Below are 16,441 nucleotides of genomic sequence, written 5' to 3'. Positions count from 1 at the left end.
CCTGAGGGCCTCCACGTGTGACCCCCGAGCACTGAGTTGGGAGTAGCCTGAGCACTGCTGGGTGTGGCCCAAAATCTAAACAGAAAATAAATCCCCAAACTTGAAAGAGATCTTGAGGCCAGAGCCCAGATTCCCAAACCGGCCGCCCGGCCGTGATTGGCCCTCCATTCCCACGAGCCATTTCTTCTGCCGTTCTTGCAAAACCTCTGAGGTTCAGGAAGTCAGAGAGAAGACAGAGAATGGGCAGGGGTGGGAGTGGACCACGGCCAGCAGCCGCCCAGACCCCACCCAGCTGCCGTGGCCGACCATGGGGCTGTTTGCTCCCCTCACAGCCCGGGCCTCTGAGGGCCCAGATGGAACCGAGAGAAAATGAGGTTCCTCGAATTCTGGTGCTGCAGAAAATTCTAGAAGAAGTGGCCAGCAGTGCGTCTGAGGTGTGGCGAGCGAGGGCAGGACGCGGGCTGGCTGTGCCCCAGTGGGATTCTCGGGCCCTCCGCTGGTGCTCCGGACCGGCCCCCTCCACGCTGTGGCACTGGCCGGCTGGTTCCCGTGTCCACGCTGGGACCTTCAGGGACAACCGGCTTCCATCCTGCCCCCTGCGGCGGGCGCCAGCTGAAGGTGGGTGTGTGGGGCCTGGGGGACAGGGTCTGGGGCTGCGGGGCCTAGGACAGGGGCCTGGGGGACAGGGTCTGGGGCTGTGGGGCCGAGGCCGGGGGCCAGGAAAGCCCAGGTCAAAGTCCCCGGGGCCACCTCGCCCCCAGCTCCCGCCCCAGTGTGGGGCAGCTCCGCCCGCCCGTGGCCCCAGGATGCTGATTAACCAGGCCTGGAGCAGACACTGTCTCCCTTCCAGGGCGAGCACCGGAGCCATGCAGCACCCCGTGCCGGTGAAGAGCTGGGTGGAGGCGAACCGCCACTTCTTCCTGCCTCCTGTCTGCAACAAGCTGCTGTGAGCCCAGCCCCGCACCCCGCACCCCGCACCCCTGCACCCCCTCCCCTGCACCCCCACCCCTGCACCCCCACCCCTGCGCCTCCTGCACGCAGCCCCCATCCCCGAGGGCTGCCTGCAGCAGGCGGCTGTGGTCATCCCGGGACTCCCCTGCCTGTGTTCCTCTTTCTGAGGCAGTCGTGACCGGCACTTCTGGGGGCGGGGGGCGCCGAGGCCACAGCAGATGGGGCCCCTTGGCCTGAGACTCAGCTCCGACCCCCGACTCTGGGAGGCTGCGGCAGGGGGCTCCGTGCCCCCGGGTTTCAGAGGAATCCGGGCAGGGCACTCCCCAGCCCTGACGCTGCTGGCGAAAGGCAGTGCAGAGGGGCCGTGCTCGCCCCAGCTACAGCCCCCCTGCCCCTGTGGGCCCTGCTCCCCCCACCGTGCTGGGCTGGGCTGCTGCTCCCCGGCCCCCGGCCCCCGCTGGGCTCACGCGCCCCTAAGCCCCCGCACCAGCCAGGTGTGCCTTCCTGCAGTCCTGGGGACCTTCACTCTGCTCCAGCACTCACTGGGGCCCGGCTTGTATGTCCCTCACCCCTGCAGCCGCCCAGGCCAGGGCCAGGCTTTAGGAAGTGACCCCCTGCCCCTGGGCCCTCACTAGGCCCCGCGGTGACCGGTGATGGGCCCGCGGCCAGCACTGCAGGGGGCCCTGCCACGCTGGACATTCTGTCCTCCTTCCGGTCCGGCAGGCAGCCCTTTGGCCATTCGATGAGGACATGGGCAGCTGCTCGGGAGCACCCGCCTGACCCTCCTGCCTGCTGCCCAGCCCCCGTGCCAGCCCCTGGGTTCCCCTTGCCACCTAGGAGCCGGGGAAATGCAAGCTGACCTGTAACGCCCCAGCTGAGAGGCGAGGGGCTGGGGGCCTGGCCGACTTGGGTCTCTGGGTTGTATCCAGTAGGGCCGAGGGGGACTCTGGCCCTGGCCCACCGCCGCTCACCACCCCAGGACCACTCCTGCCCCTCCCCGTGTGTCCCCTGGAAGCCCAGCTTGGGGCAGAGGCCACCTGACCTTTCGCCGCCCGCTCCCCAGGGACGGGCCCCGTGTCCCCCAGGACCTGGAGCCTGAGAGGGGGGGGCAGGCGAGGAACCCGTCCGCAGGTCCCTCACCCCGCCCCTGTCCCATCTGGCCAGCACCGAGCGTCTCGTCTCCCTGCAGGCACCAGGAGCAGCTCAAGGTCATGTTCGTGGGGGGCCCCAACACCAGGAAGGATTTCCACATCGAGGAGGGGGAGGAGGTGAGTGTGGGAACCCAGGAGAGATACACCGGGCACCTGGAGGAGGGGGGAGTGCAGGCACTGCCCTCCTGGAGCCCCCCACCCAGGGGGTCCGGGACAAGCCGAGGCTGGCACCTCTGACTGGGCTTGGGGGTAGAGGAAGGTGGTGCCCTGAATGAACTCTGAACCTTAAACTTTGAGCTCTGCCCCTGTTGAAGAAAATTAAAGGGGAAAGCCAGGCACCCTGCACCCCTGCACGCCTTCCTGCCCTGCCCTCCCCTCACCCCTGTGTGCCTTTCTGCCTTCCCCTCCCCACACCGCATTCTCCTGAGACCCACCGAGGCCCAGAGCTAGCGCAGACTTAAGGCTCCCTGGGCCAGCACCATATTTTGCCTGGCCCCTGGCCTCCCAGAAGGTTCCGCTCCGGGCCCCTGAGTCTCTGCACCCGCCTCAGGGGCCCGGCTGCCCTCTGCAGCCTGCATCAGCTCTTGGGGAGCCCTGGTGAGGTCCTCACTCCCTCCCTGGGCAGGGCTGTATTCAGGGGTTGGTGTCTGGGACACTCAGCCCGGGGGTCAGTAAGAGGGGCACTGCGCGGCCGTGGGGTTCCGCTCCCCTGGGCATCTGGAAGCCGTCCTGACCCAGATGTGCCCCCTCAGGAGGGATCTGCTGGGGTCAGGCTGCGGGTCAGGGCTGGGCTGGTGGCTCACTGCCCTGCACGGGAAGTCCTCTGGGCAGAGAGGCCCAGGACAAGCCCATGTCCAGCGCCCCCGGTGCCTGAGAGATGAGAGCCCTGCATGGAAGAGGCCCCTTCTCCCCTGACGTAGGGCCTCCCTCCCACGTGGGGGTGAGAGTTGCAGAGTCGCCCCAAGGGCCTGGTGGGGTTCCCCTTGCCTCCTGCCATCGCTTAGGGCCTCAGCAGTGGAGCAGACGCGACCCAGGCCCCTGTGTGCTCTGCAGCCGCCGCCCCATGGCCAGTGAGGGCCTCCCGCCACCTCCCATGGCCTTGGCAGAGACGGCAGTGGGGGTCAGTGTGGGTGAGCGTGGGTGAGACTTCCGGGGTCACAGCAGTCGGCACCCTGCACTCCGGGGCAGCGCCCTCCTTCCCAGCCCCCCAAGCTCCCATTCAGCCCCCCGACTCCTGGCCCTGAAGGCCCACCAGGAACGAAGTGTAGTGGCTGAGGGGGCCTCGGACCCTTTGGGGCTTCCAGGGCTCCTGCTGATCCCTCACTGAATTCTAACCCGAGGATTAGGTGGCTGCTGGTAAGGGCCACTTCCAAAGTGTGTCTAAGAAACTTAGTCTGAATTCCTAAAGAATTTAACACTTGGAACAAAAGAATGCTTTAAAGAGTGAAGCCCTCCATCTCCTAATATTTTATTTTTATTTACTCATTTTTTTTTTTTTTTGCTTTTTGGGCCACACCTGGCGATACACAGAGGTTACTCCTGGCTCTGCACTCAGGAACCACTCCTGGTGGTGCTCAGGGGACCCTATGGGATGCTGGGAATCGAACCCGGGTCGGCCGCATGCAAGGCAAACGCCCTACCCGCTGTGCTATCACTCCAGCCACTCCTAATATTTTAAAGAGTGAAGCATTCCATGACTATTAGCGCAGGCTAATCGGGGAGCACCAATGGAGGAGTGCAGGGAGGTAGGAGGAACTAGGATCGAAAGATCTAGAGCAGAAAATAGGCAAAAATCTCTTGTTAGCCTTTCTTCTGTTTATTGCTTGTTCAAATGATAATGTTTTAGGTAATTTGGATTCAATAAAATATGCTCTCATAATTTATTTCTCATCATTTCTAATTAACTTCTACTTACTGGTTTTTACAATAGTATAATAGTTTCACCTGACCCTTGCTCAGCCAGCAGAGTGCCGGGACCCTCCCCTGTCTCCCTAGCCCCTCATCAGCTCTGTGTTTCCACTGGGCAAATTCCTTGTTTTGTTTCTTTACACTCAATGTCTGAGTGAAACACTGTGACAAGCTTCAGGTGGCATGACTTCCCCAGTTCCATCCAAGTCGCAGCAAACTGCAAGATTTTATCTTTTTCTCATAGCTGAGTAGTATTCCATAGCACAGGTACCCCACACACATTTATCCACTCATCAGTGTTGGGCTCTGGGCTGCAGCGAACACAGGGGTGTCTAGTCCTTGTGGATGCGTGTTTTTGTGCCCTTTGACGTGCGATGTGCGGGTGTCTTCTCCCAATTAGTGGAGCATCTGTTTCTTTTGCAATGCAGAACCTTTTGGTTTGATACAATCTCTCTTGTTCATTTTTGCTTTTGTTCACTTTGCCGATGACGGTGTCTCCTGAAGACTGCTCTGAGGGCGAGAGCTCGGAGCCCTGCCCGTGTGTCTCTCCGTGTACCTCATAGACGCAGGTTTCTTACCCGGGTCTTCAACCCATTCCGAGTCGGCCTCCGTGCGGTGTGAAAAGGCTCTGGCTTCACGTGGTCGCCTGTGGCCGCTTGGTTTCCCCACCGCGTTGTACATCAGCCACAGCCCCAGGTTCCCAGCTCTCATTGGCCCAACAACAGTCTGGCTCTGGGCTCTCACTGGCCTCGTTGGAGGGTCCGTTCCCAGTCCCCCACTGGCCCGAGAGTCTGTCTCCAGGCTCTCATTGGCCCGAGGTTCTATGACTGGCCTCCCATTGGCCCGAAGGTCTGTTCCCAGGCTCCCATTGGTTTGAGGGTCTGTCTCTGGGCTTCCGTTTTGGGCTGAGGATCTGTTCCCAGCCTCCCATTGGCCCAAGGGTCTGTCTCTGGGCTCCCATTGGTCTGAGGATCTGTTCTTAGGTTCCCATTGGCCCGGGGATCTGTTCCCAGGCTCCCATTGGTCTGAAGTTCTGTGCCCAGGCTCCCATTGGTTCGAGGGTCTGTTTTCAGGCTCCCTTTGGTCTGAGGGTCTGTTCCAAGGCTCCCATTGGCTCGAGGGTCTGTTTCTGGGCTCTCATTGGTCCAAGAGTCTGTTTTCTCGCTACTGCTGCTCCCCTGGCCCCTCCTTGGAGCTCTGACCACCGGACCCTAAGGCCCACCTATGAACCAGACGCGATCCAGAGCGCTGCTGTCCCTGGACAGAGGCGGGGGCGTGGCCAGGGAGGAGCTGGCCGGCACGGCCCCAGGTTCCTTCTAAAGGGTCGCAGGGCTAGGCCCCGCCTGCAGGTGCCCCTGGCCTGCTCTGACCAGAGCCCTGACTTCACGGGACCGGCCTTATTAGTATCAGTCTTCCGCGGCCCGGGCCTGTCCCCAACTCCTCTGTAGCTCAGCGAGAAGGTGGGGATCACGCAGTGGGCACCCTCAGCGGCCCTGCCTGACCCCAGGCCCTTCCACCACCCTCCCTGGCGCAGACTCCCGTGGGGCTCAGTGCGGCCGGCCCAGCAGCACGCCGTGGGGGCCCCTCAGCACTCCCTGGTGGCCCGTGGTGTCCCCTCGCTGCTGTCTGTGGGGGCTCAGGAGGCCGGCCGGGCGGGGTGCTGGCAGGGGAGGGCGCTGCGCCCAGCTGTCCCTGTCCTGCAGGTGTTCTACCAGCTGCAGGGCCACATGGTTCTCAAGGTGCTGGAGCGGGGCCAACACCGGGACGTGGTCATCCGCCAGGGGGAGGTGAGGCTGGTGGGGGCGGGGAAGGGGCGTGGCGGGGTCAGGCGTCCTCCTTGCCACTGTGCCTGGGCAGAGGTGGGGCTGGGCTGAGCCCCGCGGCACCGTGTCCCCTGCCCCCGCAGATATTCCTGCTGCCCGCGGGGGTCCCCCACTCTCCGCAGAGGGCTGAGCCCCAAGGCACCGTGTCCCCTGCCCCCGCAGATATTCCTGCTGCCCGCGGGGGTCCCCCACTCTCCGCAGAGGTTTGCGGACACGGTGGGGCTGGTGATCGAGCGGCGGAGGCTGGAAACGGAGCTGGACGGGCTAAGGTGAGGGCCTGGGCCAGTAGGGTCCCAGGGAAGGGCCGGGTGCTGGGTGGGGGCACTGTGGGGGGCCTTGCCACGTCAGGGTGGGAGGTCCTTCCAAACCTCTTTTTTCTGCTCTGACTTGGGGAGTGCAGACGGAGGCATCCTGCCCCCTGCAAATGCAGCCAAAAGCACCCCCGGCTGGCTTCCCTCCGCCACTTGTGGGTGGGGCCTGGCAGCTGGGCACCCCAGTGGGGGGCCCCACCTTTCACCTCCTCACTGAGGCCAAGAAGGCCTGGCTGGGGCCCTCAGGTGGGGGGGTGGGGGGGAGCGGGAGAGGGGAGAGGCAGGTGAGGGCTGGGAGGTGTGGGGAGAGGCAGGTGGGGGCTGGGAGGTGCGGGAGGGGGGCAGGTGGGGGCTGGGGAGCCAGGGGCAGGGGGGAGCTCAGTGGTCTGGGGAGCAGGTGGGCAGCTGGGAGGTTCCAGGGGCGGGGGGGTGCTGGGAGGTGGGGGGGGGCGCAGGTGAGGGCTGGGAGGTGCGGGGGGGGGCAGGTGAGGGCTGGGAGGTGCGGGAGGGGGGCAGGTGGGGGCTGGGAGGTGCGGGGAGGGGCAGGTGGGGGCTGGGAGGTGCGGGGGAGCAGGTGGGGGCTCGGAGGTGTGGGAGGGGGGCAGGTGGGGGCTGGGAGGTTCGGGGAGGGGCAGGTGGGGGCTGGGAGGTGCGGGGGGGCAGGTGGGGGCTGGGGAGCCAGGGGCAGGGGGGAGCTCAGTGGTCTGGGGAGCAGGTGGGCAGCTGGGAGGCTCCAGGGGCAGGGAGGGGGCTGGGAGGTGCGTGGGGCCGTGTGGGAAGGTCCCAGCAGAAGCGTAACCTGGTCTGGCAGCCAGAGGACAAGTGCTGCCTCTGCTCGGCTGCTCGGGGTCAGGGCCCGGCTCTGTCCGAGGCGTGTCCACAGCCCCTGGATTCTTTCCCAGACAAGCAGCACTAGAAGGGGCGACTCAGCAGTCAGGAAGGGGAGAGCCTGGGGGTGTGGCGGACATTGCTGGAGCACGAGAAAGGCAGGGGGGGGGCAGAGGGGGCGGGCGCCAGCCCCCAGCGTCAGGCCAGCCTGGAGGACTCACCGCGTGCCTCTGTCCCAGGTACTACGTGGGTGACAGCACGGACGTCCTGTTTGAGAAGTGGTTCTACTGTGAGGACCTCGGCACCCAGCTGGTGCCCATCATCCAGGAGTGAGCAGAGCCCGGGGCTGTCCTGCCTCCCGGGCCCCAGAGGGGATGCGTGTGCGTGTGCGTGGTGTGCATGTGTTTGTGTGCATCTTGTGCATGTGTGTTGTATGCATGTGGGTTGAGGTTATGTGTGTGTTATGTTCATGTGTGTGCTGTGTTCTGTGTTCTTGTGTGTGCTTGTATGTTGTGTCCATGTATGTGCTGTGTGTTATGTGTGGCTGTGGTGTGTTGTGTGTATGTTGTGTGCACGAGTGCAGTGTACATGTGTGTTGTGTGCATACATGTTGCATGTTGTGTGCATGCATGCTGTGTGTTACATGTGTGCACACGTGTGCACTGTGTGCGCGTGCTCGCCTCTGTGCTCAGGTGCCCTGTCCTGTCCTGCAGGTTCTTCAGTTCGGAGCAGTACCGCACAGGGAAGCCCATCCCGGGTGAGGCCTCCCTCCCCCTTCCCAGGGCCGGGGGGCTGCTCCAGGGACTGCCCAGCACTGACCGTTCCCCCCTGCACCAGAGCGGCTTGGGCAGTGGGTGGCCAACAGGGCCCTGACACGGCCTGCGTGGTACAGCCCAGCTGCGCCCAGAGCCGCCCTTTGCCCTGAGTACACGCGCTGTCATGAAGCCCATGTCCCTGGAGGTCTGGCTGGACGAGCACCGCGGGCCGCTGCAGGCGGGCACGCCCCTCAGCCTGTTCGGGGACACCTATGAGACACAGGTGAGGCAGCCTGGGCAACAGCCACAGAAAAGGGAGCGGTGGCCACATGCGTGTGCAGGCACGGTCAGCATGTGTATGTTCACACATATGGGGAGAGCCGATCACACACGCGTATGCAGGCATGGTCAGCATGTGTATATTCACACATATGGGGAGAGCTGATCACACATGCGTGTGCAGGCATGGTCAGCATGTGTATATTCACACATATGGGGAGAGCTGATCACACACGCATGTGCAGGCATGGTCAGCATGTGCATGCTCACACATTCGGGGAGAGCTGATCACACATGCGTGTGCAGGCACGGTCAGCATGTGCATGCTCACACATTCGGGGAGAGCTGATCACGCGTGTGCAGGGGACAGCCCTCGACCGCCTCCTGCGGGTGTCTGGGACAAACACCGGCTGCCCCTGCAGGTGCTGGTCCTGGGACAAGGCCGTGGCGAGTGGCCCGGACGGGACGTGGACGTGTGGCTGTGGCAGCTGGCAAGTGGGGGTGGCCGGGGGTGGGCTGAGTGGGGGGCAGCAGGGACGGCGTCCTCAGGGCTCCGTGCTCCTCGCAGGAGGGCTCCTCCGTGGTGACCGTGGGGGGACAGCGCCTCGGGCTGGCCACGGACGACAGCCTCCTGGTGCCGGCCGGGACCACGTGAGTTCCCGGTGTCTGGGGGCGCCCCTTCGGGCTGGCACGGCGCGTGACCCCCTCTCGGCCCGCAGGTACTCCTGGGAGAGGGCGCGCGGCTCCCTGGCGCTCGCAGTGACGCAGGACCCAGCCAACAAGAAGCCCCTGGGGTGACCCGCCTGCCTGCCTGCCACGGGGCCCTTCTCTAAAGCCCCAGACGGCAGGCCATGACCCTGCCCCATCCCCTGCACCCTAAAGTGGCCACAATAAAGCTCCGGGTCCAGGGACAGGCGATGTGGCCCCTGCAAGTGTGAACACGGGTGAGTATGACTGCAGGTGTGTGCGTATGTGTGTGCGCATGTGTGTGCGTATGTGTGTGCATGTGTGTGCGTGTGCATACATGTGTGTGCGCATGTGTGTGCATGTGTGTGTGTGTGCATGTGTGCGTGCGTGAGTGCGTGTGTGTGCGTGTGTGCCTGCCGGCTGCTGAACAGTCACACCTCACCAGCAGGGATGTTTATTCTTGAACAGTTCTGAGTGCGGGAGATGTGAGGACGCACAGCCACCTTGGACGGGTGGTCCTGGGCGGGGGTGCGGGGGCTTGGCTGGCCCCAGCGCTGTCTGGGGACCCGTTGCTCATTCCCAGGGCCGTGGCTAGGTGGGTCAGGGGCTTGCTGGGGTGGGGGCGTCTGCCAGCGTGGTGCCCAGCAGTGCCCTCCGGAAGGTGGCTGCGGCGAGGCTGGCCTTCCGGAACCCCGGGCACCCGCGTGCCCGTACCGCAGGGGCTTCCACCCCAGGGAGAGCCCAGCACGAGGGAGGCGCGAGGACAAGCGTGTGTGAGCGCAGGGCGGAGGGTGGAAGTTTCCAGACCCGCCAAGCCTGGCAAAAGCCCGCAGCCGCGAGGCAAACGGAGGCGGTGCAGGTCCGGGGGTGCCAGAAGCCCCCGCCTCTGCCTCTGGCCCCCGCGCCCTGGGGCCCCTTTCTCCCCCGAGGGTGGCTGAGGCAGAGCCTGCGTCCCACTGAACAGGCCCCGCAGCCTCGCCACACAGCCGGACACAGGCCCGTCACCTCGAGGGACAGGCGAGAGGCGGGGGGGCTTTTCGGATGGGAGAGGGTGGGGGCAGTGCCAGCGCCCGCCCTGGGCCACGGCAGCACCACAGACGCAGTCAGGAGTCCCTGGAAGTGGCCCCAAGGGCCTCTGAGTCCCCAAAGAAGCCCCGAGTCACGTGGCTGGGCGAGAGCGGCCTCCCCTGCCCCTCAGACTCCCAGATCTGCCCCCAACAGCCAGACACACACACACACACACACCACACACACACACACACACACACACACACACACGCTTACTCTAACAGAACCAGGGGGAGAGATTCACGGAGACGCGGGGGTTGGGGGTGATTCTGGGGGAGTGGGCGGGGCGGGCGGGTCCCACAGACCCCACAGCACCTCCTCAGCTGGAGAGATGCTGGGGTCAGCCCCAGGCCCGGGGCCGGGCGTGGCCTCCAGCACTGAGGTTCCCCAGGGCCCTCCTGGAGGTGCCACCGGGCCGTCTCCACGTGCTCCTGAGAAGGCCTGGGCCAGGGCGTCTGCCACTGGGGGTGTGGGCATGGGGGTGGGCACAGGGGTCCTGGGCATGGGGTTTGGGCACAGGAGGGTCTGGGAACTGACCTCTGGGGGCTCCGAGTGGGGGTCCCCAACCACTCTGCTGTGTCACACTGTAGAGCTGCCCCAGGGACCAAGCCCCCCACCCCGTCTTGGAATCCCCCCGAGGCGGGACCCCGGGTGCCAGGAGATGCCGGGCCAGCAGCCTGTCTCTAGGTGGGGTCTGTTTTGAGGGGTGACTGTACCCCGACCCCACGAGCTGCCAGGGCCCAGTGGCGCCCACACCGCTGACCGGTGCCCGACTCTGCGCCCCCATGGCCTGACAGGAACCAGACTCATGTCACCCTCACGCAAGCCCCAGAGTGTCTCTGAGGGACTTTCAGGGGCAGCTGGTCACGGAGAAGGTGGCCGTGGAGGTCACGGGGCGTGGTCACGGGGAATGGACACGGGGAATGGACACGGAGAATGGACGGGGATGTGTTGCGAAGCACCAACATGGGCTGTGGTCGTGCAGTGCAGACACGTGGGAACAGATCAGGCCACGGTCACGGGAAACACGGGGAACGTGTCTGAAGCGCTCCCTGCGTCCCTGCCGAGCTCCCAGCCCGCGCCACGGCGTCCCGCCTCCCCGCTGCAACCGTCCGGACGTCCTCCCTGCCTCCCTCAGTGGAGCAGTCACTGGAGAAACTGAGGCCAGGAGGCTGGTGAGCCTGGAGAGCTTTATTCATCAGAGTGCCAGAGGTCAGCATCCGGGGGCGAGGTGGACGCTGCTGCCCACGGCGCCAGGCGCTGCATGTTTCCCAGTCCCCAGGAAGCAGCTCAGTCCACTGCTGACTCGTCACATGGCCGAGCCCCAGAGAAGCCCTTCGGGTGGGAGGGAGAGGCTCAGTCCCCAGCCCAGGCCCGGCCCGAGGTGCTTCCAAAACCCCAGCTCTCGAGCAGGTTAAAGAACGTGTCGGGAGAGAGGAGTGGGGGCCAATGCCACGCTCAGAGATCACGGAGCTGCGAGGAGCCCCAGGAGCACCGCTGACTCACCGGGCAGACCCAGCGTCTCCACAGGAGGACAGTGGGCATGAGCGTGTGTGCATCGGCCAGTGTGCAGTGCACTGAGTGCACCGGCCAGTGTGCAGTGAGAGCCTTAGCCAGTGTGCAGTGCATTGACTGCATCGGCCAGTGTGCAGTGAGCGCCTCAGCCAGTGTGCAGTGCGTTGAGTGCATCAGGGTGCAGTGCAGTAAGCGTACACAAGCCAGAGTGCAGTGCAGTGAGTGCATCAGCCAGTGTGCAGTGAGCGCCTCAGCCAGTATGCAGTGCAGTGAGAGCCTCAGCCAGTGTGCAGTGCGTTGAGTGCATCAGGGTGCAGTGCAGTAAGCGTACACAAGCCAGAGTGCAGTGCAGTGAGTGCATCAGCCAGTGTGCAGTGCAGTGAGTGCATCAGGGTGCAGTGCAGTAAGCATACACAAGCCACAGTGCAGTGCAGTGAGCGCACCAATGTGCAGTGCAGTGAGTGTGCATCAGCTAGAGTGCAGTGTGCTCTGCGTCTCCGAGTGTGTGCTAAGGCAAGTATGCGTGTGCTGAGCATGCCTCAGCCTGTGTGCAGCAGTCAGCACGCAGGGAGTGAGCAGCACAGGAAAGCACCACGGTGAGCACACAACATGGCAAGTGTGCCCCCAGGGGGCTTGTGCCACGCAGGGCAGCTCAGCGCGTGTGCGGAGAGAGCGCCCGCGTGTGCACGGGTGAGTGTGTTCCACAGTGGGCCTGCTTCGCCGCGGATGTGCCCTGCCGCGCGTGGGTGTGGTCTGGGGGACACACCCCTTCGGATCCCAGCAGGGCGCGGGGCAGAGCTCCCCTTCCTGCTTCGGGGGGCGCCAGCGGGAGAATCTGCCAGATCCGGGTGGGGCGTGGCCTGAGGAAGGGCGACCCCCGGGCACGTACCGTCCAGGCCGTTGTGGTGACTGTAGTTCCTTTTGCCCAGGATGCTGAGGGACGCGTGGCTCGGGGCGGGCAGCATGCGCTTGGTGCTCGGGCTCTTCAGGCTGGGTGCGGGCCGGATCACGGCTTTCCTTGAAGGGTGGATCTCTGAGGAGGGAGGGAGGTGCGGGGGTCAGGGCAGGGAGGCTCGGGCAGGAAGGCGCTGTCTCCCTGTAGCCCGACGGTGGGCCCCCGTGCCCGGCACCCTCCAGCTGCCTGCGCCCCCGCCGGTGGCTGCCCTCCTGCACCCAGCAGCTGGTGGGGCGACCCCCGTGTGCATCGAGGGCTTGGTGACCTCCTGGTCCCCGGCTGCGTCACTCAGGGACTTGTGCCCTCAGACAGGAGTGGGACGAGCTCGGCAGGGGAGGCCTGTGGCCAGCGCCCTGCAGCGGGGCGGTGAGGCTTCCAGAACCTTCCCTGAGCCCGGGCGGCTGCTCTCAGGATTCTGCAGGGGACACAGACAGTGTCACACACAGTGGAGGGCCATGTGGCACTTGGGGGCTTCAGAGCAGCACCCCCGCCCCAGGCAGGGCGCTAGGCCGGCCCTCCAGCTGCACGTGCCAGACCCGGGGCCGCAGCGAGAGGTCAGGCGCGACTCTGCCGCCCTCTCCTCACTGCAGAGGCGGGGGTGGGCGCCTGCTCCGGGGGCTTCTAGAACAAACACCGACACGGCCTGAGCACACGGCTGAGCCAGTCCAACCAGAACTGTCCCTTCAGGGGTAGGTCAAAGGTCAGTTCACTATCTTCTCTTCTGTTCTGGGGGCCCGGGGGCACCTTGGTGCAGAGCAGGCTCCGCCGCGTGCAGGGGGCAAACACCCGCTGGCGACTGCTCTGGCCCCTGACGTTTCACCTCATTTAAAAAGTCATGAAGGGGCCGGAGAGATCGTACAGCAGGGAAGGCATCTACATTGCATGCAGCCAGCCGGGGTTCGATCCCAGCACCCCAGAGGGTCCCCGAGCACCGCCAGGAGTGATCCCTGAGTGCAGAGCCAGAGGTAACCCCTAAGTACCGCTGGGTGTGGCCTCTCACCAGAACCCCCACCCCCTCAAAGTCACGGAATGTCCCAGTGCTCTGCTTGGGGAAGGCGGGTGGGTGGAAGAGGCCGACACCCAAGTATCAGGGGATTCCTGGGCCGGGGAGACCCTGCAGGGCTGGGGCATTCCCCTGCACGTGGCTGGCCTAAGGTTCATCCCCAGCACCCACTGGAAGTGAACCCTGAGCACAGAGTCAGGAGTTAGCTCTGAGCACTGCTGGGTGGGGCCCAGAAAACAACCAAAACCTTTTGTTCTCTAAGATTCCGAGGTTTTGTCCTTTATGATCTCGTGTACTTGTCCATTTCGCCAAGTAAGGGGACTCGTGTGCTGTGCGACAGAGCGGGCTGGGGGTGGGGGGGGTGCGTGCTGGATGTCTGCCGGAGAGCCAGGGCCGCAGACACCCACCTAGCGACCCGATGATGCAGGCCAGAGGCTTCCGCGTGCTCCGGCTTCTGGGCGGGCTCCCGGGGAGCACAGCGTGTCGGTCTGCGTCTGCGGGGAGAGCAGGAGAGGAGAGGACAGCAGTGAGGCCGCGGGCCAGCGCCTCGGCCCAGAGAGGCTCCCGAGACGCGGCTAAGGGCTGAGGGCTGAGGGGGTCCCTGCCGCACAGTGACAGGCCGGGGACACGCCCCACCACAGCCTTGAGCCTGCGTCCGCAGCACCACATCTGCCACAGAGTAAAGGGAGCAGGACCAAATGGTGGGGACCCTAGACAGACGGTGGGGGACCCAGACAGATGGCGGGGACCCCAGACGGATGGTGGAGAAACCCAGACGGATGGTGGAGAAACCCAGACGGATGGTGGGAGAACCCAGACGGATGGTGAAGCCAGGTGGATGGTGGGGTCCCCGGGGGGACGATGGGGGCCACAGGTGGACGGGGTCCCAGGAGATTGCTGGGACCTGACCCAGACGGAGTGGCCTTGTGGGGTGCCGAGAGCTCAGGGAACTGAGTCCCTCCCGGCATCGCCCCTCGCAGCCCGGAGTCCACCCTGTTCAGCCCCAGCCCCTGCCCTCCCAGCCCCCAGACCAGCTCGGAGGAGCAAGGGGCTCTGGGGTCACACTGGGGGCCTGACACCTCCTGCAGCAGGGACCCCCCGCCCCCGCCTCACGTGTGTCCCCGCTCGTGTCTGCCCACAGGCCCTGTCCTGAGGGCAGGGTCAGTCCGCCCGAAGCCACACGGGGGACCTGCCACTCAGCACAGGGGCGCGGACACGGCCCGCGGGCGCTGCCTGAGCGCACCCGGGAAAGGGGCAGGACGCAGCCACGGCGCCCTCAGTCCCGCGCGCGGGGTGTTTCCCGCACAACGGACCCGCGTGGGTGACAGCGCGACCGTGGCCTGCGGAGAGGGTGGCGGTTCGGTCGCCACCACCCCAAAAAGAAGCAGCTCAGGGGCAGGGAACTCGTGCCCGGGCCAGCCCGCAGCCCTGAGCAGGGGCCGCGCAAACGGGAAGGAGGGGGCGGGGCCAGTGCGGGAAGGGTGGGGCCCTGGGGGGGGCAGGGCTCGTGGGGCGGGGCCAGTGCAGGGGTGGGGTCAGTCTGGAGAGGGGTGGGGCCACTGCGGTGAGGGGTGAGGCCAGTGCGCAGAGGGGCGGGGCCAGGCAGGGAGGGCCCAGCGCAGAGGGGCGGGACCAGTGCAGCCAGGGGCGGGGCCATGGCATAGGGGCGGGGCCAAGGCAGGGAGGAGGTCAGTGCGCAGAGGGGGCGGAGCCAGTGCAGAGGGGGCTGGGCCAGTGCAGCCAGGGGCGGGACCATGGCATACAGGCGGGGCCAGGGCAGGGAGGTCAGTACGCAGAGGGGGCGGGGCCAGCGCAGGGGGCGGGGCCATGCAGGGGGCGGGCCGTGACGGGAGGGGTGAGCCCGCGCTGTCCCAGGCTGCGGGGAGCCACAGTGGACAAGCAGCCCTGGGGGCCCTTGGGCAGCGCGCGGGGCTGTCCTGTGTGCTGCGTCCACAGAAGGACCAGGTGCTGGGGGAACCCGAGGGGCAGGGCTGAGGGCCATGAAGGAGCCCTGCAGCGGGGGCGGGGGGCCAGGGCCGCACTCACGCCACGAGGCAGCGCGCACGTGCGGGGCCGGGAGATGAGCGCCCGCATCTGCCCCGCACCCCACCCCTGCGCGTCTCTCCCGTGGCGCCAGCGCTGCTCGGAAGGCAGGACTCGGGCCAGGGAGGGAGGCAGTGGGGAGGCACTTGCTTGGGCCAACCCGGATTCTGTCCCCGGCATCTAGGGGGTCTCCCAAACCCCACCAGGAGTGATCCCTGAGCACAGAGCCAGGAGTCAGCCCTGAGCACCAGCCATAGGGTCCAAAAGACCAACAAATGAATACAATTAAATAGAAATAAATAAACAGTTTCAGTTCCTTAAAGGGGAAGCGGGCGCCTGCTGACAGCCTGAACGCTCACACCCACACGAAGACCGAGTTGGCAAGTGCCCGCGGCCCGGGCGGCCTCTCCCGCTCTGGCCCTGCAGGTCTAGCAACTTCTGCTCTCAAGAAGCTTCTGGCTGCAAGGGTTAAAGCCTCCTCTCGCTCACAGGCAGGGCCACGAGCCACTTGCAGTCGCCACCAGGAGACGTGGGCACACCCCCGTCCCGGGGCCCCAGCACAGGCCCTGCGGGAGGAAGGTGCCAGGCTCCAGGGCCCAGGCCAGAGCTCACCCATGGGCGAGGCACGCACCCCCACAGTGCAGAGAGGGGCGGGGCCAGGGCAGGCAGGGCCGGGGCAGGCAGGGGCGGGGCCAGGCAGGGGCAGGCGTGACGGGAGGGGTGAGCTCACGTCTCTGGGCCTCAGGTCCAACAGGGAGAAACCTGAAGGTGAGTGTTGTGTGCGAGAGCAGCAGGGGCGATGTCCACGGTGGGCCCAGGACTAACGGCAGAGCGCAGAGACGCGGACCCCACCCCTGCGTCCCCACAGGACTCACCGCACTGCAGACTCCTGCAGACGCCGGGGCAGAGGTGTGAGGACAGGAGGCCACACACGCGTCTGCTCCGTGCAGAGGGGAAAGGCTGTCACCAGGTCCCCGACAGCGCCCCCCGCCCCCGCCCGCACCCCTCCCCGGCCCTACCCAGGGTGGCATGAGACAATGGCAGCAGACAGATGATGGTGAAAGAAAAGCAACAACTAAAACACAAAGAAACCAAAACCCAAATGAAAGGCTGTACACACAGAACTCGTGTTTATTGGATGGGGTGGCGGGCTAGGAAGAGAGA

At 65.5% G+C, this 16,441-nt stretch overlaps 2 protein-coding genes across 5 annotated transcripts in view; one reads left to right on the top strand and one right to left on the bottom strand.

Annotated features, from left to right (window-relative positions):
• Positions 1 to 449: 449 nt before the first annotated feature.
• Positions 450 to 8,882, top strand: HAAO (3-hydroxyanthranilate 3,4-dioxygenase). Of its 2 annotated transcripts, none has more exons than XM_004616045.2 (11): positions 450 to 618; positions 857 to 946; positions 2,141 to 2,219; positions 5,714 to 5,797; positions 5,996 to 6,102; positions 7,212 to 7,301; positions 7,686 to 7,729; positions 7,865 to 8,010; positions 8,429 to 8,497; positions 8,575 to 8,657; positions 8,726 to 8,882. In XM_004616045.2, the coding sequence occupies exons 2-11, from the start codon at positions 867 to 869 to the stop codon at positions 8,802 to 8,804; spliced, it is 861 nt and encodes a 286-aa protein (XP_004616102.2). In that variant the 5' UTR covers positions 450 to 618; positions 857 to 866; the 3' UTR covers positions 8,805 to 8,882. The 2 variants fall into 2 exon arrangements, with proteins under 2 accessions (XP_004616102.2, XP_054977927.1); XM_055121952.1 differs by having other exon boundaries at positions 851 to 946.
• Positions 8,883 to 10,930: 2,048 nt separating this feature from the next.
• The window catches only part of MTA3 (metastasis associated 1 family member 3), a 46,255-nt gene continuing 40,744 nt past the window's right edge, over positions 10,931 to 16,441 (bottom strand). For 2 of the 3 annotated variants that reach the window (XM_055122777.1, XM_055122778.1), the window contains exons 15-17: positions 13,642 to 13,728; positions 12,166 to 12,309; positions 10,931 to 11,096 (exon numbers count right to left, since the gene is read on the bottom strand). In XM_055122777.1, coding sequence (XP_054978752.1) covers positions 11,071 to 11,096; positions 12,166 to 12,309; positions 13,642 to 13,728 — 257 coding nt within the window. In that variant the 3' untranslated portion in view covers positions 10,931 to 11,070. The remainder of the gene's footprint in view (positions 11,097 to 12,165; positions 12,310 to 13,641; positions 13,729 to 16,441) is intronic. The other variant, XM_012934385.2, reaches the window with a different exon arrangement.

Source organism: Sorex araneus, chromosome X (genome assembly GCF_027595985.1).
Source record: "Sorex araneus isolate mSorAra2 chromosome X, mSorAra2.pri, whole genome shotgun sequence".
Classification (NCBI taxonomy): Eukaryota; Metazoa; Chordata; class Mammalia; order Eulipotyphla; family Soricidae; genus Sorex; species Sorex araneus.
Note: the sequence above shows the minus strand (reverse complement) of the source record. Positions and strands in the feature narration are given on the sequence as shown.

Excerpts from the sequence above, each read along its gene's own strand:
- HAAO (XM_004616045.2), top strand. The coding sequence starts at position 867 with ATGCAGCACCCCGTGCCGGTGAAGAGCTGGGTGGAGGCGAACCGCCAC. Across the intron at positions 5,798-5,995 it reads TGGTCATCCGCCAGGGGGAG|ATATTCCTGCTGCCCGCGGG; the intron begins GTGAGGCTGGTG and ends CTGCCCCCGCAG. Across the intron at positions 6,103-7,211 it reads ACGGAGCTGGACGGGCTAAG|GTACTACGTGGGTGACAGCA; the intron begins GTGAGGGCCTGG and ends CCTCTGTCCCAG.